This window comes from Xenopus laevis, chromosome 7S, assembly GCF_017654675.1.
Source record: "Xenopus laevis strain J_2021 chromosome 7S, Xenopus_laevis_v10.1, whole genome shotgun sequence".
NCBI classification, from domain to species: domain Eukaryota; kingdom Metazoa; phylum Chordata; class Amphibia; order Anura; family Pipidae; genus Xenopus; species Xenopus laevis.
The window spans coordinates 77,402,717-77,429,668 of NC_054384.1; the positions used below are offsets into that span (position 1 = coordinate 77,402,717).

General features: G+C 38.9%; 1 protein-coding gene across 3 annotated transcripts in view; it reads right to left on the reverse strand.

The window, feature by feature from the left end:
* Positions 1 to 26,192, reverse strand: part of LOC108697621 (kelch-like protein 17) — a 35,150-nt gene extending 8,958 nt beyond the window's left edge. The window contains exons 1-10 of one of the 3 annotated variants that reach the window (XM_041571411.1): positions 25,970 to 26,192; positions 12,193 to 12,454; positions 10,383 to 10,504; positions 9,938 to 10,159; positions 7,240 to 7,356; positions 6,052 to 6,265; positions 3,878 to 4,022; positions 3,654 to 3,779; positions 998 to 1,086; positions 835 to 908 (exon numbers count right to left, since the gene is read on the reverse strand). In XM_041571411.1, the coding sequence (XP_041427345.1) occupies positions 835 to 908; positions 998 to 1,086; positions 3,654 to 3,779; positions 3,878 to 4,022; positions 6,052 to 6,265; positions 7,240 to 7,356; positions 9,938 to 10,159; positions 10,383 to 10,504; positions 12,193 to 12,454; positions 25,970 to 26,002 (1,404 nt within the window). In that variant the 5' untranslated portion in view covers positions 26,003 to 26,192. Of the gene's footprint in view, positions 1 to 834; positions 909 to 997; positions 1,087 to 3,611; positions 3,780 to 3,877; positions 4,023 to 6,051; positions 6,266 to 7,239; positions 7,357 to 9,937; positions 10,160 to 10,382; positions 10,505 to 12,192; positions 12,455 to 25,969 lie in introns of all 3 variants that reach the window. The other 2 variants (XM_018227830.2, XM_041571410.1) reach the window with 2 other exon arrangements.
* Positions 26,193 to 26,952: the final 760 nt, after the last annotated feature.

Below are 26,952 nucleotides of genomic sequence, written 5' to 3' on the forward strand. Positions count from 1 at the left end.
ACATCAGACCCTTTTTTTGTACTAGAGTTCATGAAACTGTAAGCAGATTTTCTACTAATAATTGCAAGATTTCCAGCAATAGCCTTTTGAATTCTGCTACTTATATCAAAAAGTTATTTCCCTGAGGAGTGCGTCATTAACATCGGTAATTATAGGGCCCCATAATACAAAGTTAGCAAGGAGTCCTAATTTTTAGCCCATAGGCTGCCTGGGTCCCTGTGAGGTGGACCCTGCCAACATGTAAAATAGGGCCAATATAAACAAATACCTCTTGAACACGTGAGTACACTCTTAATCCACAACAGCCACACACTAATTATGCCATAGCTCTGCCCATGTTTACCAACCCTTTTGTAACAAGCAAATCATTCCTTTCCATCTCAGGGCCCTCTTCTGCAATGTCTTAGACTGCAGTGCCTCCTTTACCCCATTGATGGCAGCTTGCTGGCCTGGATTTTTCCAGATTTTTAAGCACATAGCTATTTGCCTGGTATGTTTTTACAGTGTCAAACTAGGTCTGCTGCCTCAGGGGCCCCCCACACCAGGTCTGCTGCCTCAGAGGCCCCCAGCCATATCCCCCCCTCCAGCCCCCCCCATCCCAGCCACAACCCCCTCCATGTGTACCGTACCTTCTACTTCACCCGTCAGTGACCGGGTCCAGGGTTGGAGCTTGGAGAAGCAACCAGGGCTGGCCAGAAAGAGAGCAGTAGGGAGGGGTCTGGGCCAGCAAAAGCCACAAAAGCTGGTGTCCCGTCTACCTGGTCCAACCCTGTGTTTTTACCATACAACATGAAGTTGGTGTGACAAATTGGTACTTGACAGTTTGCTCTTTACCTGTGGTTCATATTTCTCCACTGTGGCCAGATGGGAAGAGCTATCATATCCTCCTACTGCATACAGATTTCCATCTGAAAGCATCAGAAAAAACTCATAATTAGATGGTCCATTCTAAATGCGAGAACAATCTGATCACAGGATTACCAAAAGTATCACTCACCTAGTGTTGCAACTCTAACATATCTACGCCTGGTGCTCATGGCTGCTATTGACGTCCACATGCCAGTCAGGGGATCATAACGCTCTGCACTGCAATAACCATAATGTGCATCAGATAAAGAAATTATTACAAAATATGACAGGAAAAACTTAACACTGAAACCCAAAGCCGTTTAATCAGCCTCTTGGTTTATTTTTTTTTTTACTGTATTCCCCATAATAAACACAGGTAAAATGTAACCCACTAAGTGAAGTAAACTGTGATCTAAAAGGACAACAGCAATCCTTAAGCATGACCTCCTCCAACAAAAATGTAAAAGACAATTATTGAAACAAGATGGCCAATGACTGAAGCATGCTGCACACCCGTGTTTCCAGTAAGCCCAAATAAAGTTGTTCTTGAAAGTTTGTGAACCCTTTAAAATATTCCATATTTTCATATGAATGTAACCTAAAACATCATCTAATTTTCGAACATGTACTAAAAGTAGATGAGGAATACATAGGTAAACAAATTAAACAAAAATGTTGATATTTGGTCACATATTTATTGACAAAAAAAACATCCAATAACATATCTGCGTATGGCAAAAACAAGTTAATCCTTAGGATTATCATATCATTTGAAGGTGAAATCACAGTCTGGTGTTTTCAGTCAATGGGTTGACAATCAGGTGTGGGTGAATGATCCTGTGTTATTTAAAGGACGGGAATCCAGCAATGTCTGATCACACATACTGTACAACACATTTGTGGAAGAGTATCATGGCTTAAACAAAGAGGGTGTCTGAGGACCTCAGAAAAACAGTTGTTGATGCGCATAAAGCTGGAAAAGGTTACATGGCCATCTCTACAGATTGTGGACTCCAATTATCAAGTCAGACAGATTGTGTACAAATGGAGGAAACTCAGGTCACCGTTACACTACTCAGAAGTGGTCAATCATCTAAGATACTCAACTATAAGGTGTCTAATAGTCAGAGAGGTTACAAAGGAACCCAGGATGACTTTTAAGTAACTGAAGGCCAGTCTCACATTGGCAAATGTTAATGTTCATGAGTCCAACTTCAGAAGAACACTGAACAGAAATGGTGTGTATGGCAGGAAAGCAAGGAGAAAGCCATTGCACTCCTTCAAAAATATTGCTGACTGTGTACAGTTTGTCAAAGATAAAACCAGAAGGATATTGGAAGAATGTTTTGTAGTCGGATGAAGTCAAAATAGAAAGAAAAACACTCCATTTTAAGATAAGAACCTTATCCCAACTGCGAAGCATGCTGTTTGGAGTGTTCTGGTTTGGGATGGAACAATGAACTCTGAACTATACCAGAGAATTCTAAAGGAAAACCTCAAGACGTCAGTGAACTGAATCTCAAGAGACAGTGGGTCATTCAACAAGACAACTATCGTAAACAAACAAGTCGTTCTACCAAAGAGTGGTTCTGGAATGGCCAAGTCAAAGTCCTGACCTTAATCCAATTGTAAGGAATAGGCTAAAATTCCTTGATGTGCAGGACAGTTACTGCGAACGTTTAGTTGCAGTTATTGCTGCACAACAGGGTCAAACCAAATACTGAGTAAAATAAGTGACCAAATATCAACATTTTTATTTCATTTGTTTAACTAGGTTTTCTTCAGCTACTTTTAAGACTTGTTTGAAAATCAGATGATGTTTTAGGTCTCATTTATATAAAAATATAGAACATTTTAAAGGGTTCACAAGTTTCAAGCTCGACTGTACATGCCCTACATGCTACAAGAAGAAACACAGGGAAAAACAAAAACAGTCTCAACCTTCCTCATGTCATAGTGTGAGGGACAATGTAACTAGAATATTCAATCTTTTCTGAATATGCCGTAGAGCCCTTTCATCTGATTCAAATGAGTAGTCTGCCATTTCTGTTGTTGTTGTTGTTGCAAAGTTGTTAAAATGATGTTGCACATAGCTTCCCAGTTTTGTTGAGGCAGTTCAGCCAATTTTGAGCATACTAACTGTCCACTAGACATATGTGGCATGTCATCATAATCAGGCAATTTTGACAGACCACCTTGGCATCATATCAGATAACAGTTGGTCTATGTATTGATATTGAACATTTCCTCATCATGTGGATGGGGCATTCACAAATGTAGCAAAGGCCAGGCCACAGCACTTTAATACTACTGGCCTAAATCCAAAATATCTGAAGATCTGCCCTGTAGGACAATTGGCTTGCAAAACTGTCAGGTTCTTCTGTTGAAATTGATTGAAAATTAAGTTAAATGAATGTTAGCTGCAGTACTTCTACTCCATAGGATTTGTAAAAGAACAGTGCCAAAGTCAGAATACTGCTGCAGATTAGACACAAGTTTGAATAATTTCCAAGAAATGGAACACCCCTCATTTAACTCAGCTACAAGAACTCTATGACATATATTTTTCCATGCAAAAGGCAATTTATTAATCCTCTTTTTAACTGTTGTTCGTTATTTCCCTTTCTCTTATATTGGGCTCAGTAATATTTGTCTCCCAAAAAGAGAGCCTCACTTGAAGAACCATAAATTAGCATGTTTTGATTGCTGTATCATTAAAGGGCTTGCTTTCTGTCCTAGCACACGACTATAAATCCTGGCACCTGTTTAAACAAGAAGCACCATCATATCCACCGGCTGCGTACAGCAGTCCATGAAGAACAGCAACCCCAAGACAACTGCGACGTGTTCCCATGGAAACCTCAGGCTGCCAAGTATTGGTAACAGGATCATATGACTCCACTGTGGCAAGATCAGATGTACCATCATACCTATGGAAAGAGCTAGTTTACCTTCAGTTTATATTAGCAGAACATTTGGTAAGAATTTATTTTAAGGCAACTTATTATCCCTGGTTCCACTCTCTTACCCTCCCACAGCATATAGCTTGTTTCCAATGGCTGCAACACCTACTCTTGCTCTTCTGGTTGACATTGATGTCACCATGTGCCAGCGGTCAGTCCGAGTATCATAGGCCTCGCAGTCACCATGTATGGCAAACAAGCTCCCACCACCTGTGATTGGACATACAACATACTTGAATATTATTCCATGGAGATAGATTTACATGAAACAAATCGCAGCTGCACAGGAAAATATCAGAACATCTAGCTGTGCTCAGTCTCAACTGTGACCATAGGTTGTTATCAGTCAAACCCTTCAGCTACAGTCAAAAAGGTATGGAGTAGCGGGGAACTACTCAAAATACATTTTTTGTACAACAGTCCTCAGCCACCTTTCTTCACCAGTAGTTAACAATATCTAAAACTCAAAGAAAGAAATATGTTTCCAAAGTTCACACATTTTCAATTAAAATGGCATTTAGTTGGCTATTATTGTTAAAAGGGTTTTTCACCTTCCAAACACTTTTTTCAGTTCTGTTGTATTCACAGAAATAAAAACTTTTTTTAGTTGCTTTCCATTTTTACCGTTTTCCCAAAAATAAAGTTTAAACTTTAATTTTCCTATCTCTGGTGTTTCAGTCTGGCAGCTCAGTGATCCAGGATCAAAACAAACTGTTAACTCACAGTCCATTGAAAAATTCCCTGTGCTTTTCTCCTGGAAGCAGCCTGCTCCCCAAGCACTATGGTGCACTCAGTAAATATACATTCACATGCCTGTGTGCAGGTCAAAAAATCCATATTTACCACAATGAAAAGACCACACCAATAAGGTCTTGAAAAACATTGAGAAAAATTTTATTCAACATTTCGGCTAGTCCTGAAGACGGCTCAAGTGAGGAGCCGAAACGTTGAATAAATATTTTTTCACTTTTTTTTCAAGACCTGATTGGTGCTGTCTTTTCATTGTGGTGTATATATATATATATATATATATATATATATATATATATATATATATATATATATATATATATATATATATATATATATATATAAAAAACATACAGGAGCACAACCTAAACTTGTTTAGCAACTAGCCCGGGTGCAGATAAATAAGGTAAATAAAGTAGCATAGTACCGCACTCAATGGGTATACTTGTGAAATCCTTGAGAAAGAGCACAGTTGGTGTTGGAAACGTCAGTTTTTTTCAATAAATCTTGATCTTTTCCCATTGAGTGGGGTACTATGTTACTATATATATATATATATATATATATATATATATATATATATATATATATATATAAATATATATAGCGAGCGAGAGAGAGAGACTTAGAACTGACTCTTGGTTCTTATAAGCAGCAACTAGGAAAGCTTCTAACTTGTCCAGTTCAATTCCCCCACTTTCTCTAGGTGCAAAAATGCTGCAAATTTAGTGCTATTCACTAGGGAAATAGCATCATGTGGAGAAAAACACAGCAGTGGATAAATAGGAAATGAATGTAGCTGGTTCAAAAGGTTCCCTACTATTCTATTAAATAAGATACTCACCTATAAATTGACTTAAATATAAATCAAGCTTGCTTTGCATATCATACATATATTTATACTGTATATACATTTAAATGTTAACAAAAGTGATTCTGGTAGGAGTAATAGTTGCATTAAAGGAAAACTATACCCCCAAAATGAATACTTAATTAACAGATAGTTTATATCAAATTGAATGACATATTAAAGAATCTTACCAAACTGGAATATATATTTACATAAATATTGCCCTTTTACATCTCTTGCCTTGAGCCACCATTTCGTGACTCTATCTGTGCTGCCTCAGAGATCACCTGACCAGAAATACTACAACACTAACTGTAACAGGAAGAAGTGTTGAAGCAAAAGGCAGAACTCTGTCTGTTAATTGGCTCACGTGACCTTACATGTGGTTTGTATGTGTACACAGTGAATCTTACGATCTCAGGGGGCGGCCCTTATTTTTTAAAATGGCAATTTTCTATTTAAGATTACCCAATGGCACATACTACTAAAAAAGTATATTATTATGATAATGGTTCATTTACATGAAGCAGGGTTTTACACATGAGCTGTTTTACTCAGTATCTTTTAATAGAGACCTACATTGTTTGGGGGGTATAGTTTTCCTTTAACAAATTTCGATAAAAATCCGTCTTTCCTTACCTACTGCAAAAAGTACAGTGCTGGCACCCTCACAGCGTCTAGGCCGAGTCCGGCTATTACTCAGAACACCTCGTTGTTCTGGCATTAAATGGTACTTGAGAGCTTCAATCAGAAGATCCTTACATTCAGAGTGATGACGCACAAGCAGCTCGGTGTCCACACTGCTCATTAGAAAATCTCTGCCCAACAATGGAAGGCGCACACACTTCATCAACTGCAGATTACATACATGGCTCAAAAGTTATATAAAATATATTCATTATGCTTCCTACTAAGAGAATGATTTGGGAAAAACAACTGGCTATAAACAGCTACAGCAGCTCCTAATGGCTAGGCTGCATAACAGGATATATATATATATACATAGGGAATATATTTATTGTAGACGTGTGGCAATTGAAGAGGTTAAATATTATAACCGGTTGAAATAATTATATTAAAATATAAAATAGTTGTAGGAGAATGCTTTTATCATTAAGATCATTTATGGTTTTAGTTATTGTATAAATGTATCATTTAATGTAAAGTAAAGGTTTTTATGTTTTTTTGGAATGCAAATGAATAAGCAGTGATTGGTGGGCAACAGAATAAAGACATTCAGAACAGCACAAAAATGCATTTCAGAGAATTGTAGAGTGTCCTTGTGCAAGTAATGTCTAAAGCAGGCCTATAAATGAAATGTTATTTTAAGAAAAATCACACAGAGGCTAAAGCTGGTCATGTACCAACAGATCACAGAGTGGGCCAAATCGGGCTGATCTGATCAATGATCAAATCATATGGAGGACTGACTCATTGTGCAATGTGGGGTTTCACACCAGCCTGACAGATATTTGGGTGATTTCTGGCCCAAAATTCAGGCTGGTGAATTGGCAAAACCATACATGAGGCAATAAGGTGCCAACTTGGTGTGGAGGAGCAAAGTTAGCATCTTTTAGTGGCATGTGTAACCTAAAAGTTATAACCTAAACGTGTGAGAAAGTGAGTGCGGCATTTAAGAGCAAGAGAGTCGCTGCAAGGACTTCACTATTATACTGAACTCCCTGGTACTAGCAGCAAGATAGCAAATGCAATAAAATAATGTTAACATAACGGAATGTTTCAAAATAGCACTGTCAACACAATCCTAAAAGTTTACTGTGACAAGAAAAAATTCCGCCTTAAAAATCTCTTTGGTAAGTTCCTTACCCGTGGTACATGCTGTCTTCTGCCATCCACATCATGTTTCACCCAGTTTAGCACCGCTCTGTAAACTTCTTCTTCTGAAGGGACATTTAGGCTATCACTAGATATGAGATCCAGAACCTACAGATGAGCACCAGAGCAGCAGAGGGTTTAATACTGACAATAAGACTGATATCAAGAGAATATAAACAATAGAAAAATTTAGATATAGAGAAAGTAAGTGGAAAACAGCAGATGAGATCCAGAAAAAGCTAAGGATCATTTTTAAAAAAAATGCACTATTGACTAATATGCTTCAAAAATGTGTGTAATATTATATAAAATAATCTAATCCTGTTGTAATTTTAAAGGGTATCTGAAATTACTAAGGAGTTCCATGACCACATAAACAAGGCCACAGACTGAGTGTTCTTCTGAAGGGCACAGGATTGTAATTACAAAGGGAATCTACATAAGAAGATTTTGTCTTAAAACTCGGCTACCCTTGACTGAGTTAAGAGCCTACTTGCCCATGCATGGAACTAAAATGATGGCCACCTTTGGTCTTATCTAAATAGGGCTCATTCATGTGTCAATCAGAAAGGCTGGAAAAACCCAGAAAGGGAAAGAGGACCACTTAAGGCCATGAATGCGTCCTCAATTTATGGGTCTGCAGAAGCTCCTATGTGATCCGATCATTGATTTAAGAGGCCTACATTTGGATCAAATGGGGTTAGTGATATTGAATGTCCAGTAACCCATGCAAGGCTACTTGTATCAGACTATAAATAGGTTTACTATTTGAAAAAATTATATAAGACTATGGGTCAACAAATGGCTCCATCGTCGCTCTTCTATGAGACAGGAAATATCCCACATGCATATAACATTAATGTTTAACAATCATTACTTTCAAGTAAGTATTTCTCTACTGCAGGTGCGGGTTGAGCAAGCGACCTTACTGTGCCAGCTTCTGCTTCCGGCACCCACTATTTATAGCCATATGCCTGCCCCAGCCCATCTCCTTTCATGACGTCTGAGATGGGCAGGTCGGGTTTGGTAGTAGAAGAGCTGGTTGGGTGTAATTTGAGAGCGGGTGGATGCTGGTTAACTTTTTGTCAACCCGCACATCACTGAATACCAATACAAATATCTCCTTCATGGATACAAGCTATACATTCTGAAAGGGAAGGGGGGTCTAGACAGACTTAATAATTCTCAGTGAAAAGCTCATGCTGAACTGTGCTTGGCAAATAGACAGAAGACTAGATTATGAAAGTAAATTGAAGAGCTGGGGTCTTAGGTTGAATTCAGATCAGACTATTACTGTATCTCAGAGTTTTTATTTGTTCCATGTCTCCTGTGGGAAAACATGTAAAATAGCTATTTTTAAATGTAATTTGTTTCACATGTAATTCATTTTCTTTGCATGTATGTTATATGAACAATACTCCAGTGGAGCAATGAGAATGATTAAACATTATCTGTCAGGCAGTCTATGGCAAAGCAAGCAAATGTAAAAGTGTCCGGCTATGTGTAGATGACTGACAAGTATTAAGAAAATAAATCCCTGTAATTGAAAAGAGAGTAGGAACATTCACATTGAGTTCCTTCCAGCTGAAACGTACTGGCAATTCCCCATGTGGGAAACTCCAGCACATTGTACATTAGACAGTTACTAGGCAACAGTGTATTCCCTTATTTATATGAAAGTTTTGGTTCATGTGGGGGCATTGTGGTTTGGATTTGTGTATAGGGGAAATAGAGGAAATATCAGTATTAAGCAAGATAAGAAATACAAAGAAAGAAGGGGGGTAAAACCAAGAGAATGTCAGAGAAGGGCCTTCAGAGATGCATGTCCTGTGCAAGCAGGGATTGATTCATTCTGATTAAAACAGTATGCATGGATGTATACCTTTATGTATATATCACTACTTTACAGTACATTACAGCACAGACATTGGGTACTGAGCGCAATAAAACTCAGTCCTAGGCCTAGGTGCATGGGCCTAGGGGCACCTGCTAGTTAAATCCAGGCCTGTATAGTGTTGCATGGATTAAGTGTTGGTGTTGTTAAGAGACAAAAGAGTAAGGAGATTTTCCTGGGCTGTGCATCAGATCACAATAGTGGCATATGAACTCCTGACTGATGAATTCTGCATGCACAGCCCAATGCAGTCCTCACCACAAGGGTTACAAACCTGCCAATAGGAATCTGACAGATACCTAACCAGCTATCGTTCATGAAGGTCATCAAAGGCTGCAGATTCAGCCTAATGGGCATTGCCAGCATGTGCATGGCAACTTATTAAATAGGTGGATTGTGTCACCAAAACATGGAACTCTGTTGAAGAGAAATGAATCAATGCTATTAAGGGCAATTCTGCTTTTAGAAAGGAAAGAGAGAAGTTAAGGGACAAGACGGGAGAAGTTCATAAAAAAAACTTAAAATTGCAGACACAAAGAGCAAAAAAAAAAAATCGGCCCTTGATCTTTTGTAAAATGAGTGTACTGTGCAGAGGAAAAAAGATGGACATTTATTGATGTTGTGTGTAAGGCAGCACACAAGTCAATGAGAAATTCACTGGTATAAGTGTTTAAGTTTGCTTGCAATGCATTATTTTTTGCCCTACAAAGCATTGCTGTTTTCCTAGCCATTGTATTTATTTTGGATAGTGTAAGGTGTGACACGAAAGAAAACAAATATGTGCCTGTGTAATACCTGCTTCAGTGGTAGCAGCATGAACTCTTCAGTCTTAGACACCTCTACAAAATGCTGGAGGACATACTTGTGTGCAGACTTGAGGAGATCGCTGCAGGAGTGCGTATCTGCAAAACCACGGATCCCCAAGCAGTTGGAAGGATCCAGTTGACTGAGTAGAAACTTACAGCAGGCGTCCCTCACTCCATTCAGCTGTAGAAGGCTGGCAGCAGGGAGTAAAGTCTGGCAAAGATAATGATGAATGGCATAATTTATTTAGAGTCTAAATGTAATAGGATAAACAACACATCTAAAAGAGTAATACAGAACTGATATAGCACAAAATGTCCTTGACACAGCACAGCAAAAACGTTTACCCCTACAAGAAGCAATGCAATAAATATCTTCAGCCATATGTTACAGAGGCTGGGTAATTAAATAAGCTAATAACACAGTTTACACCTACCTGCACATTTCCCTCTCCTACTACAATCTCTGCTGTATAGGCATACTGAACCAGTTGTTCAAGGGCCTGGGGGTCAATGTCGTGCAAGGTTACATGTGTCTGGCGACTCTCACTCATTTCATCTGTAAGGCAAACAACAAGCTTTAACAATCTAAAGTAATAATGAAGTATATATTTGTGGGGCTATTGTTGTCTTGGTCTTGTGGTTTTGAGACTGCATGGTGTGTCTTGTGGGAAAGCACTAAACCTCAGAGATTCAAATGTGCCAGTATAAGACCCCCTTGGAGGAATTATGGAACTCCCCATAGGTAGCTATAGGTAGCTTAGGATGGTGAAATCTATACATTAGAACTGGAAGAAACCTTTTGGGCCCACTTGGAACAATCAAGACAAACTTTATACACTTTACTTAAAGGACCAGTTACATCAAAAGATGAAAATGAAAGAATGACACTTTAATATACTGTTGCCCTCCACTGGTAAAACTGGTGTGTTCGCTACATAAACACAACTATAGTTTATATAAACAAGCTGCTGTGTAGCCATGGGTGCAGCCATTCAAGCACATGATACACAGTAGATAACAGATAAGGTCTGAAGAATCCAGTTGTATACTACAGAGCTTATCTGTTATCTGCTGTGTATCCTGTACCTTTTCTCCTTTTTCAGCTTTGAATGTCTGCCCCCATGGCTACACAGCACCTTGTTTATATAAACTATAGTGAGGTTTCTGAATCAAACACACCAGTTGTACCAGTGCAGCACAACAATGCATTATATTTTCATTTCTTTAAAAACATTTAATTTGGTGTTACTGTTCCTTTAATATCAATTAAGTGATGGCCAAAGTGAGTTGATCTCATTAGACCAATCCAAAAATTATAATGCTGACCAACTGCTGCAGTATATAAGGCCTGTCCAAAGGGCCAGCGTTGTTGGAATACAGCCCCCAGTTCAAAGGGCACATATATCAAGTCCAAAAAATATATTCCAAAACATTATATTTTAAGTTAAAAAAAAAATCAGTCTTTATTTAACATAAATATTAAAAAGAGTAGGCATACAGACCAATTGATGTTCCACCTTACGTGTTTCGTACCCACCGGTACTTATTCATAGGCACTTATGAATAAGTACCGGTGGGTACAAAACGCTTAAGGCGGAACATCAATTGGTCTGTATGCCTACTCTTTTTAATATTTATGTAAAATAAAGACTGATTTTTTTAACTTTTAATAGAATGTTTTGAAATATATGTTTTGGACTTGACTCATTAGACCAATGACCAGATCACATGGGGGCCCTGTTGACTCAAGAAAACCTCTATCAGCCAATGTAATCCTTTGCCAGTGCAAATCTGTGGACTGGTTAAATCAATACTGGAATGAGCACTATACGATATTGATCAGGAAAGACATGTTTTTAGGTTAATAGTTGGCCATCAACCAAAAGTCACCAACTTACCAGCCAATGCCTCGCTTTAAATGTTAGAAACAGCTTAATAGTATGCACATCTATCTTATGTGCACTAATTATATATTTTAAAAAACATCAGCAACATTTCTTCAAACTATGTTTTTATCTTTACTTTTGGTTTAGTAGGGCTATTTGGTCCAAATCCTGAATATGCAGTATTGGTAGCTTACCTGATAACAATGGTCAATCTCACAATGGTCAGTGACTTCCATCCACAACATTTTTCTCATTGTTGCTATAGTCATTGTTGAGTTTGCAAGGATACATTGATAATTTTTTTGATTTGTCAAGCCAAATAATTAGTACAAAAATAAATTAAGACAAAAATACTTACTTGTAAACATGGCATGGAAATAAGGGCTGCATGATGCCAGCACCACTTTATGGCCCTTTATTTCCTTAGTCCCCACATGGAGCAAAATGTCACACAGAAGCCCACGTTGACGCATCCTATTCATGCACACAAAGGCATCATGGTAGTGCCTCTTTGAATTGTGGGATATGCTGTGAGCATCCCGAGTGAGAAGCTGCACTGCTCCTTCCATGGCTGGAGACTGGTCTCCTGATTTCTCCTTCACTGGCTTCACTCGTTGAAGCTGTAAATAAAGCACAAAAATAAACAGAATCTTATGGAAAGCAATAACCAATAGCAATCATTTTGTACAACATTTTACTGACAAAAGATGGAAATCTACAAGTGAATATTCAACCAAGTGTATTGTTAGATGAATTGCCAGCTTCTATGTCAATAACAGTACTTTTACAACGCCACCTTTTAAAAAGATGTTCCAGTATAGATTGGGCAGTAAGCCAAACTGCACAGTAACATCTACCAACTGCTTTTTAATATAAAGTATTGAGAAGTGTGTAAACGTTTGGGGTCATTTATAAAAATACTTATAAGCGTGGGGTTTCCCAAATGGATGCAGTGATGAACACATAATTCACAATTCATGCAAATATTTGTGCAGAAGCATAGTTACATAGTTACATAGTTACATAGTTAAATTGGGTTGAAAAAAGACAAAGTCCATCAAGTTCAACCCCTCCAAATGAAAACCCAGCATCCATACACACACCCCTCCCTACTTTTAATTAAAATTCTATATACCCATACCTATACTAACTATAGAGTTTAGTATCACAATAGCCTTTGATATTATGTCTGTCCAAGAAATCATCCAAGCCATTCTTAAAGGCATTAACAGAATCAGCCATCACAACATCACCCGGCAGTGCATTCCACAACCTCACTGTCCTGACTGTGAAGAACCCTCTACGTTGCTTCAAATGAAAGTTCTTTTCTTCTAGTCTAAAGGGGTGGCCTCTGGTACGGTGATCCACTTTATGGGTAAAAAGGTCCCCTGCCATTTGTCTATAATGTCCTCTAATATACTTGTAAAGTGTAATCATGTCCCCTCGCAAGCGCCTTTTTTCCAGAGAAAACAACCCCAACCTTGACAGTCTACCCTCATAATTTAAGTCTTCCGTCCCTCTAACCAATTTAGTTGCACGTCTCTGCACTCTCTCCAGCTCATTTATATCCCTCTTAAGGACTGGAGTCCAAAACTGAACTGCATACTCCAGATGAGGCCTTACCAGGGACCTATAAAGAGGCATAATTATATTTTCATCCCTTGAGTTAATGCCCTTTTTTATGCAAGACAGAACTTTATTTGCTTTAGTAGTCACAGAATGACACTGCCCAGAATTAGACAACGTGTTATCTACAAAGACCCCTAGATCCTTTTCATTTAAGGAAACTCCCAACACATTGCCATTTAGTGTATAACTTGCATTTATATTATTTTTGCCAAAGTGCATAACCAGCATTTATCAACGTTGAACCTCATTTTCCAGTTTGCTGCCCAGTTTTCCAGTTTAGACAGATCACTTTGCAAAGTGGCAGCATCCTGCATGGAACCTATAGTTCTGCACAATTTAGTATCATCTGCAAAAATAGAAACAGTACTTTCAATGCCCACCTCCAGGTCATTAATAAACAAGTTGAAAAGCAAAGGACCTAGTACAGAGCCCTGCGGTACTCCACTAACAACACTGGTCCAATTAGAAAATGTTCCATTTACCACCACTCTTTGTAGTCTATCTTTTAGCCAGTTCTCTATCCAGGTACAAATACTATGTTCCAGTCCAACATTCCTTAATTTAACCAGTAACCTTTTGTGTGGCACTGTATCAAATGCTTTAGCAAAGTCTAAGTAAATCACATCCACTGCCATCCCAGAATCGAGGTCTCTACTTACATTCTCGTAAAAAGAAATTAAGTTAGTCTGGCAAGATCTATTACGCATAAAACCATGCTCGCACAAGCATGTTTGACATCTTGCCAATGTGGCCAATTTACTAGCCTGTCCTGGAGCTACTGGCATGATGGACCCAGCAGGTTGTGTCAGGGGGCACACTAGACTTGGTCCTCTGAACCACAAGCAAACATTGGTTTGAATACTTGAACTAGAAAAGATGTCACCCTCATTCTGAAAATGCTAGGCACAACTTGCACCCAACACATGACCATTACACAAACAGGGTCTGTCCTGGTCCAGTAATGCACAGCTATGTTGCCTTTTCTTTAAGTTAAAAAGTATTTTCTTTCCTTTATGTTATAAAAAACTTACAGTATGTACACTCAGGGTAACCAGATCATCCAGTGCAGTCACTGTTCCAATGTTTTTTTTTAATTTCTTCAAATATGTGTGCAAAAAACTTATGTAAATGTGCAAACTTTAAAAAAAAATGTGATTTTTGTTGTGTGAGCTGGTGTATTTCTGTATACAAGCTGCAGTTGAGATAAAACATTGATTTGTTTGTGGGGTGCTTTTACCAAAGTCTAAATTACTTGTAGTGATGTGATCGCACAAAGCAGAAGGTAAATCAATCCCTACCTACGTATCAGTGCTTTGTTTTAGACATAAAAATCATCAAAGCGGAGTCACATGCATTGAAAAAAACAACAATGTTCTTTGTATGTGCAATCTCTTTTAGTTCTACATGCAGAATCAATCAAGAAGCTGTTAGTTATGATGTATGTATGGCAGATATGGGATCTATAATCATGAAACCCATTTCAGGGTATCTGAATTTTCCAGGGGGACAAGGAAAAAACATATTACACAAATTACTTGTACCCATATTTTTCTATAAATATACATAGTAACTGTTGCACATGGATTGCATTGCCTTGGTGACACAAACTTCTTGTTTGCCAGGATAACACTTTTTTAACGAAATTACTAGCCAGAGGTTTCTAGAATGTTATTCCAACTAGAGTAATAGTTACAGCTTGATACATACAGTGAAGCCTCATTTTTACATACCCTAAATTTAAGTTTTTCCGCATGTTATACCATTTTTTGTGGTCAAACCCATATATAATATATAATACCCTGACTTTACACCATTTTTTCTGGTCCACTGAAAAATGAAAAATGGGGGTTGAAATGCACATAAAGTAGAGTAACAACAGCAGGAAGAAGTTGTGCACAATGAAATGTCACTAGCATAGAATCTATGTTTATATATTCTATTTCAATCTAGGGGAATGTTGCTTTTTCCCAAAGTGGCAGAAGGGTTAAAAGATAAGAGTCATCCAAAAATAAACAATGAGGTGGATATAGGACAGGAGCAGGAGAGGGGATGAGGTGCAAAAATTATAATATTATAAATATTTCTCTCTATACAGATATATAGAGTGAGGCAGAGGGACAGAGAGGTGAGTGTGGGGGGTAACTCAACAGAATGAGAAGGGAAAGGGTAAAAGAGGACAGTGAATAGAGTGAGGCAGTGGAGATTCAATGGAGCAGCGGGGCAAGAAACTGTAGGGGTTAATGTGCTTTGTGCCAAATGAGAAAATGGTTGTAGGCAAAACCCACAGCCAACCTGTACCAATTGGATCTAATAATGAATATAGTTACACAGCTATACACAGGTTCATTTATAGTCTATATAACACACACACAGTTTGTCAGATCTTCTTAAATTAATTGTTCAGTATAAAAATGAAAACTGTCTAAATAGATAGTATGTGCAAAATAAAAAAATATTTCTAATATAGTTAGTTAGCCAAAAATGTAATGTATAAAGGCTGGAGTGACTGGATGTCTAACATAATAACCAGAACACTACTTCCTGCTTTGCAGCTCTCTTGGCAGTGACAGATCAGTAACTTGAGGGGGGGGGCACATGGGTCAAAACTGTTCCCTTTGAATCTGAGCTGAATGCTGAGGATCAATTGCAAACTGAACAGTTATGTATCATGTGCCCCCCCCATCAAGTTGCTGACTAACTCCAGAGTTAGTGAGCTGAAGCAGGAAGTAGTGTTCTGGCTATTATTTTAGACATCCAGTCACTCCAGCCTTTATACATTATCTATATAGCAAGAGAATATCCTTTATTATGAAGTACAAGTCCAGGGAGGGGCAAGTGCCCCCCCCCCATGCCCCTATCTGTGGACACCCATGATTCTAGTTGTATCATGCAGCATTTCACCTTCAAAGCCCACATACATTCAGACTTCCGCACAGAGGAATATACTTATCCAAAAGAAGAAGGGGTTATGATTATAAAGGTTCACAGCAATGTCAGAACTAATGAATGGGATGTAGGAAAACAAGAGACGAGGATAGCTTTACACCCTATAGTCAGTACTGATTCATCACTGAATGTTCCTTGCCCTCACCATGCTGCTGTACCCTGCGCTACACCTACAGGCTGCTGATTAGTGCTGGGTAAAAATAGATACTCTACAAGAAGCAATTTCTTTCCATTTGTAATCACAGTGGGGAGCTGGTAATTAAACCCTCCCTCCACAAGATGCTGAGAGTACAAAGATGTGCAATGTAGGCGGAAATCCAAATCTTCAGCCCATACAGAGAATGCATGCAAAGAATTCTCTACAGGTGCATGAACAAAGAACTGGAAATATCCACCATTACCCTCTAATAATAGAAATACTGTAGGTACAGAGTGCATAAAATATCCACCATTACCCTCTAATAATAGAAATACTGTAGGTACAGAGTGCATAAAATAGATTAAAATAGAGCTTTCTCCTCTGTATATTCAATTCTCCACCTAAATGCAATGTCACATTGCTTGCAACAGTGCGGTACAGTTACAGTGAAGTCTTTCCATACCCAAAGATCACATATTAAAGCACCAGTAATGGTAAGAAGTGTTTTTTTACATTTTAAGTACATATCTGTTCATCTTGGTATTTTTTAACAACTGTCTTATATGAAAGTGGCTTTCATTCTACAGCCCTGCAGAGAGACATGAATGACATTTAACATGGATGTACAGTATATAACAAAATTTGTGGAGCTGTCTAGCAAGCCTGAGGCAGCTTCAAGAAGAAAATCCCTATGCCTAAACAGAAGACTAAACATAAAACAAACTGGACATATCAATAAGCATGGGTGAGGCATTATCCTTGAGCACCAATAAAACAAAACTTTTAAACATTATTTTACTCTTACACGAAATCTGTGTGCCACCTGTGTTCAGCCATTGCCTGCGCCATAGTGACAACAATCAAGAAGGAAATAAAGGGCTGTGTTCACTCCTGCGTCCCCCTTTACTTGAACATAAGAAAGATCCAGCATAGGGGAACACACATTCAAACTCTCATCTGTAAGAGCCCTTAAACTTTTGATAACTTTTACTACTTAAAATGGGTGAAGTCATAAAATGATGCAGCTCTGTTCTGTTTATTTTTCACTGTTTTAAAAATACAGAGCAGGAGAAGCAGGATGTGTGGCACCAGCCAGGTCACTTATTGCTGTGAACTCACCTTTGAGAAAACTGTCAGCACTATGCAAATAAAATTACATTTTTTTTCCTTTAGTGAGCTGCATCACATTCATCATATTGGTTTTTTTTTTCATCTTATCACAAAATCACAGGTTTTCGTCGGTAGTTTTTATTTTCATTTTTCTTTATTTTATATTACATACCATGTCCAGGTACAGGCATAGGATAAGGTAGAATGCTTAGGCATTGAGGTTTTGTCTTCATTTAGATCCCAAAAAGCAAAAGGATTGCTTTGCTAGCAATGAGAATTTATGCAGCTTAATTACCACCAAGTACAAAGTACAATATTGTTTTATTATGAAAAAACAGTTTGATTAAACAGGACAGACATTCTCATGTACAGCTTTCAAAATAATGGGTTTCTGGATAATAGATCCCAGACAGGCCAAGATTTTGGAAAATGCCAGAGGGGCTGTTGTAAGATGACGTAGTCGTTAAGAGTCACTATTGGGCCTCTGGCTAATTTTAAGTAACCTTTCAAATGGCCTTAATTTTTTGTTCTTTTAATTATATAATTGCCTTGTTGACCCTGTTTAAAAAAACAAATACTCTGTAAGGCTATAAATTGATTGTTATTGCTACTTTTTATTACTCTTCTTTCAATTCAGGCCTCTCCTATTCATTTTCCAGTCTCTTATTCCAATTAATGCACGGTTGCTAAGGTAATTTGGACTCTAGTAATCAGATTGCAAAAACTGCAAACTGGAGAGCTGCTGAATAAAAAGCTAAATAACTCAAAAACCATAAATAATACAAAATGAAAACCAATTGCAAATTGTGTCAGAATATGACTCTCATCATCATCATCATCATACTTAAAGTTAAAGTGATACTGACACATTCCTATAAAAATAGGAACATGTCGGTATTGGTGAAAAGAAGCTGCACACAAAATATAAGCAGCTAAAAGCCCCCCAAAGTCGCCCCCAGCCCAGCGAACCTTAGTAAAGGCGACCCTCCTTCACTATTAAATCATCTTTTTGAGTTGTTTCAGGCACGCTTGGCTGGGGGCAGGGCCATCTCTACATAGGCTGAAGTCCGCTTTTATTTGTAATTAGCCAGCCCGCCATTACTAAGGTTTGCCGGGCTAGGGGCGGCTTTGGGGAGCTTTTAGCTGCTTATATTTCTAGTGCAGTTTCTTTTCACTGATACCGACACATTCCTATTTTTATAGGAACGTGTCAGTATCACTTTAATTTAAAGGCGAAGAAGCCCATTAACACCTTTCCTTTGTTCTGCAGCAAGAAAGGAGACAAACTGATATGACAAGGAAATTCGTCAGAAAATAGGTACATTCCCTTGTTACAATTGTATACATTGTAATAGCATAATATTGGGTAACTCCTCTTCAAGTAAATAACCCCTGAGCTCTAACATGGAAATGGACTACAGTATACAATTATATTGCAAAAGAGCTCTGAAGAGCACTTTGAGTCAATTTTATCTGAGCGATTACATACCCTTAGCAAGTTTTATCTTGTTTCTTTTTTCTGTACAGCTCTGTATATTCTTGCAGCATTATAAACACTTGAGTACTGACAGGCATTATAAATACACGCATACAATAGTTGGGCTCCGGGGTCTAATGAATCAGTAATCCTTCTTATGGTTCCAAAATGTTCCTGCTAAGTACTTAACTGCAAAGGCCTTAGCGGTACAGTTTCATATTAATTCTGTGAGTGAAAATACCATAAAAGCAGAACATGGAAAGAGCTACGGTATATTGAGATGCAACATTGAAACAAAGTATAAAATATAAGAATGACCAATAAAATGCATTTCCCGTTTCAAAAAGTTTATATTCACAATATTAAACAGAATGATGCCAGAAAAAAAATCTAGAAATTCATGACCACTTACTGTAATTATTACTAAAAGACACTAAAAACAGGTAAAGGTACAAGCAACCGTTATAGTTTTTTATTTATTTGTTTGTTTCTTGTTACATAGCCATAACCTTAGCCCAGATCAATATTTTGCTTTATTAGCTTTTTATTGTGAAACTTGTTAAAAACACGTGTTTTGCTGACCTTCTACAAAGTCATTCATATCATATACTAACGATGCAGGAAATCCACTATTTGGGGATTTCACCAAATCCCAATTCCTTCATTAAAGATTTAGTGGAATCCTGAGCCAAATCCAAATATACAAATTAGGGTTAGGAAGGGCTAAAGAGAACTGCATGTGCAGTGAAAAGTATTATTTTAAGGATTTGGTTCAGCCAGGCACTCGGATTCTGCTGAATCCCCAAATCGAATCCTGTATTTGGTACATCCCTATCATATACAATGAAATGCAATGGCACTTCTGGACCAGGAAAATATTGTACAACTGTGCAAGCAAGCACGGCTTTCAGTTCACTGCAATTGCAATGGTGTTAAACTGGCATAAGTGTATGATTATGTTGACGCAGGTCTACTGTCAAAGGTGGGAACAGCCATGTTCAGGGTGGTGGTAGCTTCAGGGTTCCATTGCATTAAGAGGTGTACTTGAACATGATTCTTCATAGCATATGTGCATTAGTGCTACAATGAGTCTTTTCATCAGGCCAAGGAAAACTATCACATTGCACTTCATTTCACAGTGACAAAGCTATGAGAGGCTTAACTATAGAAAAAAACAAACCCTAATGTTGCAGGGGGGGTCCAGGGAAAAGGGGAGCCTGGACTGTAGGGTCAGCTTCATCAAAAGCATGAAAATCCCGCCCTCCTCAGCCACTTTTTCTTTAAATATATGCAAGTAGGTGCTCAATTAGGCAGTGCCAAAGTTCGTTGTGGACGGGAGCACTTTGTGTGTGCACTGAAAGGTATAATGTACTATGTAAAAACAGTTTTGCACTAGTGCAGTAAACCAAAGTTACCAGATTTTTCCAATCAACTTAAGGCCCCCATACACGGGCCAATAAAAGCTGCCGACAGACCGAGTTGGCAGCTTATTGGTCCATGTGTGGGGCCCTCTGACGGGCTTCCCCGATCGATATCTGACCATAAGTCGGCAAGATCTTGATCGGCAGGTTAAAAAATCCCATCGGATCGCGGCCGCACCTGTCAGTTGATGCGGTCCAACGATCCAACCGCCCGTATAGACTGCATTGTGATCTGATCGTTGGGCCCTGGGGCCCACGATCTGATCAGCCCATATCGCCCACCAATGTGGGCATATCGGGGAGAGATCTGCTCGTTTGGCGACATCGCTGTGCATGGCCAGCTTTACAGTAGATAATTCAAATGTAATTACTGATTGGTTGCTATGGATTACCTCACTGGTGCAAAATTGCCTAGTGTTTATATTGTCCCACAGCTCAAAGAAGTGGCATCATTCTCAATCTCCTTCAAGATATGGAAAATATCACTGCTGTTAATACTGGCTCTTTAATTTATGCAAGTTCCAACTGGATTTACATACTAAAGAAAAGTGCCAATGTTTCTCTTTTCAGGGGAATATTCCCAAAATAGATGCCTGCACATTATTAAAGTTCTGGTCACAACCACTTACAGAGTATACAGTATTTCTGCCCATTCAAACATCTGCTGCCCACTTCCTGTGTTGATGGATGAATGGGATATTGTTCTGCTCTTGGAAAAACAGTGCAGCTATGTATTCTGCTTCCATAAATTAATAGCAGTGCATGTAAATGACTGGGCACCCTACCCACCAAACACTATTTGTATTAAGATTAATGCTTAAAGATGAATTTGCCTTTGTTTAGCACAGATGTATCTTTCCGTAATGGAAACAATGATTTCCCATGCAATGCCTGATGGAGTAGTTACTTGGCAGTAAGACTGCTTATGTGGAAAGTTGGTATATGCTCACCAGTCCACATGTGTGTTTAGCTGCCATGCAGAACAGATGACCCTGTTATTTTCTTATATTTGGAAAGTCATAAAATGTGTGAGTGCCCTTTATGCTACAGAAGACGTGTGAATAGTGAGGATGTTTCTCTGCCTTGAACAGAACTAGGTAATTGTTATTGTCATGAGAAAAATGAATGTTCCATGCCCCTCAAATGTCTGGGGAAAATCTTAATCCAAAAAAGCTTAATTTAGGACTTTTGCAGGCAATCCCACTTAAAAAAAAGAAAAGTCGCCAGTGTTTTTTAAACTTGTTTCACCGCGGAAATGACACCCATAGACTTGTATGGCGGCGTGCGACATTTCGCCGGCGGCTAATTTTTTCCGAACCGAAACCGGTCAAATACGCCCATCCCTAGATATGATGTAAGTGACGTAAGATTGAGGAAGGTGTAGCTTCATTTTAGCAGTTCGTCTGGTCTGAGGTGGCAAAATCAACTCTTGCAAAGAGGTAACGTTCAGTAAAATCTGCACTTTAGTGAATTTGCGGAGTAACGACCATTCGCCTGAGTGAAAAGTCGCCTGGCGATAGAGGGTGAATGAACGCTAGCGACGGTATCTTTTGCTAGCGAATTGTCATCTGTGGCTGTTAGTGAATTGGCGATGTCCCCGCGGATGTGATTTCTGCCAAAAAGTCACTGGCGTTAGTGACTTTGCCCTTTATAGTAAATCTGCCCCTTTTGTGTCTTGGAACCAAAGGTGCACAGAAGTAGCTTACAGAGAGAATGGTGGCAACATTTTGTGCGTTCAGGTTTTGAGGGTTATGGTCGGGTGCATTGCGGGTTTTTCCTGACCTGCACATCACTATTGCTAAGGTTTCAGATGCCAAGAGGAACACTATTAAGGACAGGGGTAGTCCTGTCTGGTTCTCTTTTAAACTAAAATCTGGTCTGTGATGTAGAAGTCTTATCTGGGAATAACTTTGAGATCTCTGCATAATGTCTTTAGCATTAGTAAGAAACCAGTAACCGGCTTACCATTCAAATCCTTTATATGTGTACTATTGTGAAGAATAATGTATTAGAAAAGCACTACTTGAAATAATATTAATATGAGTAATACACCATTTCCATAAGTAGGGATTAATGCAACTAAACTTTCCCATATAAGATCGGCAGAACATGTGGCCATTTGTTATTCTGCACAGTATGAATTATCTAAATAACTGTATTTTGTAATATGAATAAGAACAGCTATATGGCTTAGCCTTTAGGGTTGAAATAAAATCTTTTCCATAGACTATTTTATCTCACAATACAAAAATAACTTGTGAATATACAGTAGCAAATTTCAAACATTGTTTTGTCTTGCTTGTATTTTTTTTTGTCTCTTCTGTTTGTGACCACTAGCCACCTTTAACCAAAGCCTGGTTGTGATAAAATGCCTTGTAGCTACAGTATGTCCATGGCAATAAAAGAAAACTATGGCCATTATAAGCCCAATAAATTATATTTGGGTTGAGTATGTTGTATATTGAAATTATGTTGTATATTGAAATTATATTTGGGTTGAGTATGTTGTATATTGAAATCTGTTGAAATTGTGATAAAAACAACTCACATATAGCAAACTAATTCAGATAGAGGAGGCAACTAATACAGACCAATAAGACTTTCCTGATCTACAATTGTTACCTCATATTTTATTCCATTATCTTTTCATCTTGCCTTGCCCAAATGTTGCCAGTAAACACATGAGTGTGAGGGACAGATCACATTGGAATCTGATCACAGAATCTAAATCATTAGCATGATGGTATCTTTATGCTGGCACAATTGATTCTATGTTAGATAGTTGACAGTACTTTCAATCTGATCCATTGACATTAAGGTTTATGGAGTACAGGTCTTGTGGGCTGCGGATATAGTTTGATGGAAAACAGCAGCTGTCAAAACATCCTATCCACCAGAGAAATAAATCAAAAAGAGTGGTGGCCATAGGGATAGGATGATCTTCATATGAAGAGGTGTGTTGACCATTTCTGTTTGGTCCTCATGTCTCATCCTAATGAGGTAATGGCAGAATGCTTGCTTGGTTTTACCAGACATTTCTCAGACATAAAAGAATCCCAATTCTACTCAATAGGTATTTTTTGTAAATGCACAGTGGATAGATATGCAGTATTAACCAAAGAAAAAAAAGTTTCAGTATAACTGTACTGCCTATTGGCATCTGAAAAATATTGCCTTTCATATAGTTAAGTGTTCCTGCCCTTTTAAACCACAAATACAATAATAAAAATGAAAAACATGACACAAGAATAAGCTACAAATGCATAATATTCCACCTACAGTTTTCCTTTAAGCCCACAGTATATCTGTCCAGCATATATAAATACAACAAATAAAGCAGTAGAAGTAAAGGAGAAAGTCGAATCTCTCATTTATGGCTTAGTATTTTCAATTCTTAGCCAGCATGTTCAGGAATATACACAGCATAAGGTCCAATTTCTAATGGTTGCTGCAGGACTTACCTGGTTATTTCACAAAGCATTGGGGTCTTTGTGAAAATATAGAACACTTCTATTTCGCGAGTAAAGAAAATGTTGCTGCTCTGAATTAGTTTGCTTCTTTCTGTAATTCAGCTCATTGCTGAGTTTATAAACACGGTGCATGACCAAGAGTACAATACTTATGTGGGCTGTGTGCATCACATACTATTGACCCACTATAATCCACTGTATTGTTTAGAAAGACATTGAATGAATCCTGCTTATGTAGGGCATCACTGTGTCTCAGCAGCTACAGGTCCATCACAGAAACTAGGGACATGACATGATCTCTTGCACTGCTATGTTTACAGGCCAGGGTAATTTGACCTGCATTTCAGATTTTTTATCACAACATGGAATGATAGGTCACATTTCTAATAATGGTAAACAACTATGGATATTCTTATCTTAATTCATAATTTAAACAAGGCACAATATGTGGAGTGTTGTATAAACTATAATTAAAATCTCTGAATTCAAATCTCTTTGAAAAACAATGCATAAATTAGACCAGCAACTCATAAATCAAGTTAAGGGTAACAGCAGCGGCCTTGGTGGGCTTGGAATGGCACATATTTAAGTAACCATTGTGTTCCCAGCCAACTGTTACCTAGTAAGCGCTCACAGAAGCCCTTTCAGGATATTACTATACAAATTAAAGGGGCATTTGATCAAGGTGAGTGATCAGGCTAGGTTCTACATTTCTGTGACTGGATGATTGAAGGGAAATAATTGGATATAGTATTACTACAGTGACCCGGCTGCAGCCTGCAAGTGAGTGAATAGGTCAAGTTATAAAACAAGGACAGATATTGGTCTGTAATAAATTCTCTCAGCTATAGTAATCTGATTTGGTCAGATCCTGTACTAGTGTACAGGAGGTACATAGGTCTGTTTCTGTACTACTACTTTCTCCCTATGGCAGCAACAAGACTGGATCATGCAGCATTCATGTGTCCCACCATTGCAACAGAGTGACTTGGTGACGTTCCGCATGATCCACATCTTCACTGCAGAACAGTGACTGGACAAGGGTATGTGCTACACTGCTCCAAGCACTTTAACACAATTAGTCCATGGTCAGTACTATTGTTCTCCACTTACAGTGAATGATTAGGACAGGTTCTGAACTGCGATGCCCAGTTTCACGTTCTGTATAACAGACTTGCCAGACGAATAACTGGGACAAGGTCTTCATGGCAATGATACCATTGCAAGACAATGACTGAAACAGGTTCCGGAATACAGTACCCCACTGCCTGGGAGGATTTGGGTCAGCTTCTGCATGAAAGCATTTCCATTGTAATATGTATTGGACCAACCTCTGTGCTACAGTCTCCCCACAGCAGGGCAGCCAGCATCTGGAAAAGGCAACTAGACCCGGATTTTCACAACAATCTAACTGTCGCAGTGGTTTGCAATGAGCCTTTTTTGCAATAGAAATGGAGCCATGCAGGAGAGTGATTTAGAGAGGGTCTGTAGCGCCACTGGGTCGGGTTCTGTATGACAGTACTTCCACTGCAGGGGAGAGTCTGCTGCTTGCCTTGCCTGTCACTGCAGCACAGATAAGAAAACAACTGCAGAGAGAGCAGAGCTGCCCTATTACTAATGACAGTGCCAGGGTGCAGAGAGAACCCTCACTAATGTCTCTACATACGATCAGCTTACAGGATGGCTTGCCAATATAATGCCACCTTATGGCAGAGTGGAGGCTTCACTAAATATGAGTGTATATAAGGTAATAACATCATTATTAATTGATTCCTACATAACAGAATAAAATATATATGAATCAGATACACAGAGCTAGTGAATATGTTAATCAGCAATGCACTGGCCTTTAGCACAGGTATTTATCTGTACATAACAGGACACACACACAGCATTGATCCTATTGCTATGCAGTATAAAGAGGAATAGAAGTAAACACATACCTCCTCCTGGCACTGGTTAATACTCACAGACATATGGCTGCAGGTGAGGCTCTCACACAGTGCTGAGGATGCCCCGTTGCCACAGTCTCATCATGTCTTGCCGGGGTCACTAGTGCAGCTCATTGGATGCAGAGCAGAGGGGGAGCTGCTGATATGAACAGATCGCCTATCAGGCTGCAAGTTTCCATAGCCACACTGCTCTGGGAACGGAACCTCTCTAGAATACTAAATGGTCAGGGGCTGAAACTGACACAAACCTGGGCCAACCAGGAACCGGCATTCTCTTAAGGACGCTCCGCCCTTTTCCTTCTGCTTTTGTAATGCGAGCAACGAGCAAAGCACTGCGTTTCCAACAAAAACTGTGGTACCGTGTTAGCCAGTAGCAAAAATAACAAGCTTTCGGATTCGGAGCACCAAGGCCCCTTCATCAGGCAAAATACAAATGAAAGCTAGAAAGGCACAGCATATATAACTGTTAGATCAGTGAAAGGTTTGGGATTCCGGCTATTGTTAATCAGGCTGCTTCTAAATGTCACTTGAAACGTCTTAAAGGACAAGGTGTTTAGACAGATGCATTGACGAAGCATTTGCAGCCAACAGAATACAAATCGGCAACTGAAGTGCAGACCACCTTAAAAGAATCGTCACGCTCGGCATTTGGCTCAGGAAACCTGGTGCCGACCCAATCCTTCTCTCTACACGCCTGAAGGAAGCGGCACCAGAAGCTGCCTGGTTACAGAGGCCAGTGCTACTGCCACCTTAAAAATCTATGCCACTCTACATGCCTGCCATGCACAGTCCTCTCATATATTTGTTTATAAGTCAGGGCTCACGAGGAAACTTCGGACAACTTCGCAAAACAAATCGCTCCCAGTGCCATCCCACCGGTGATTTACATTCTAGCCTGCGGGAGGCAATTCGGGGAGATTAGTCGCCCCGAAGATTACTAGGGTCAGGGCACACGCCTGATTCTCTGAGCGTGT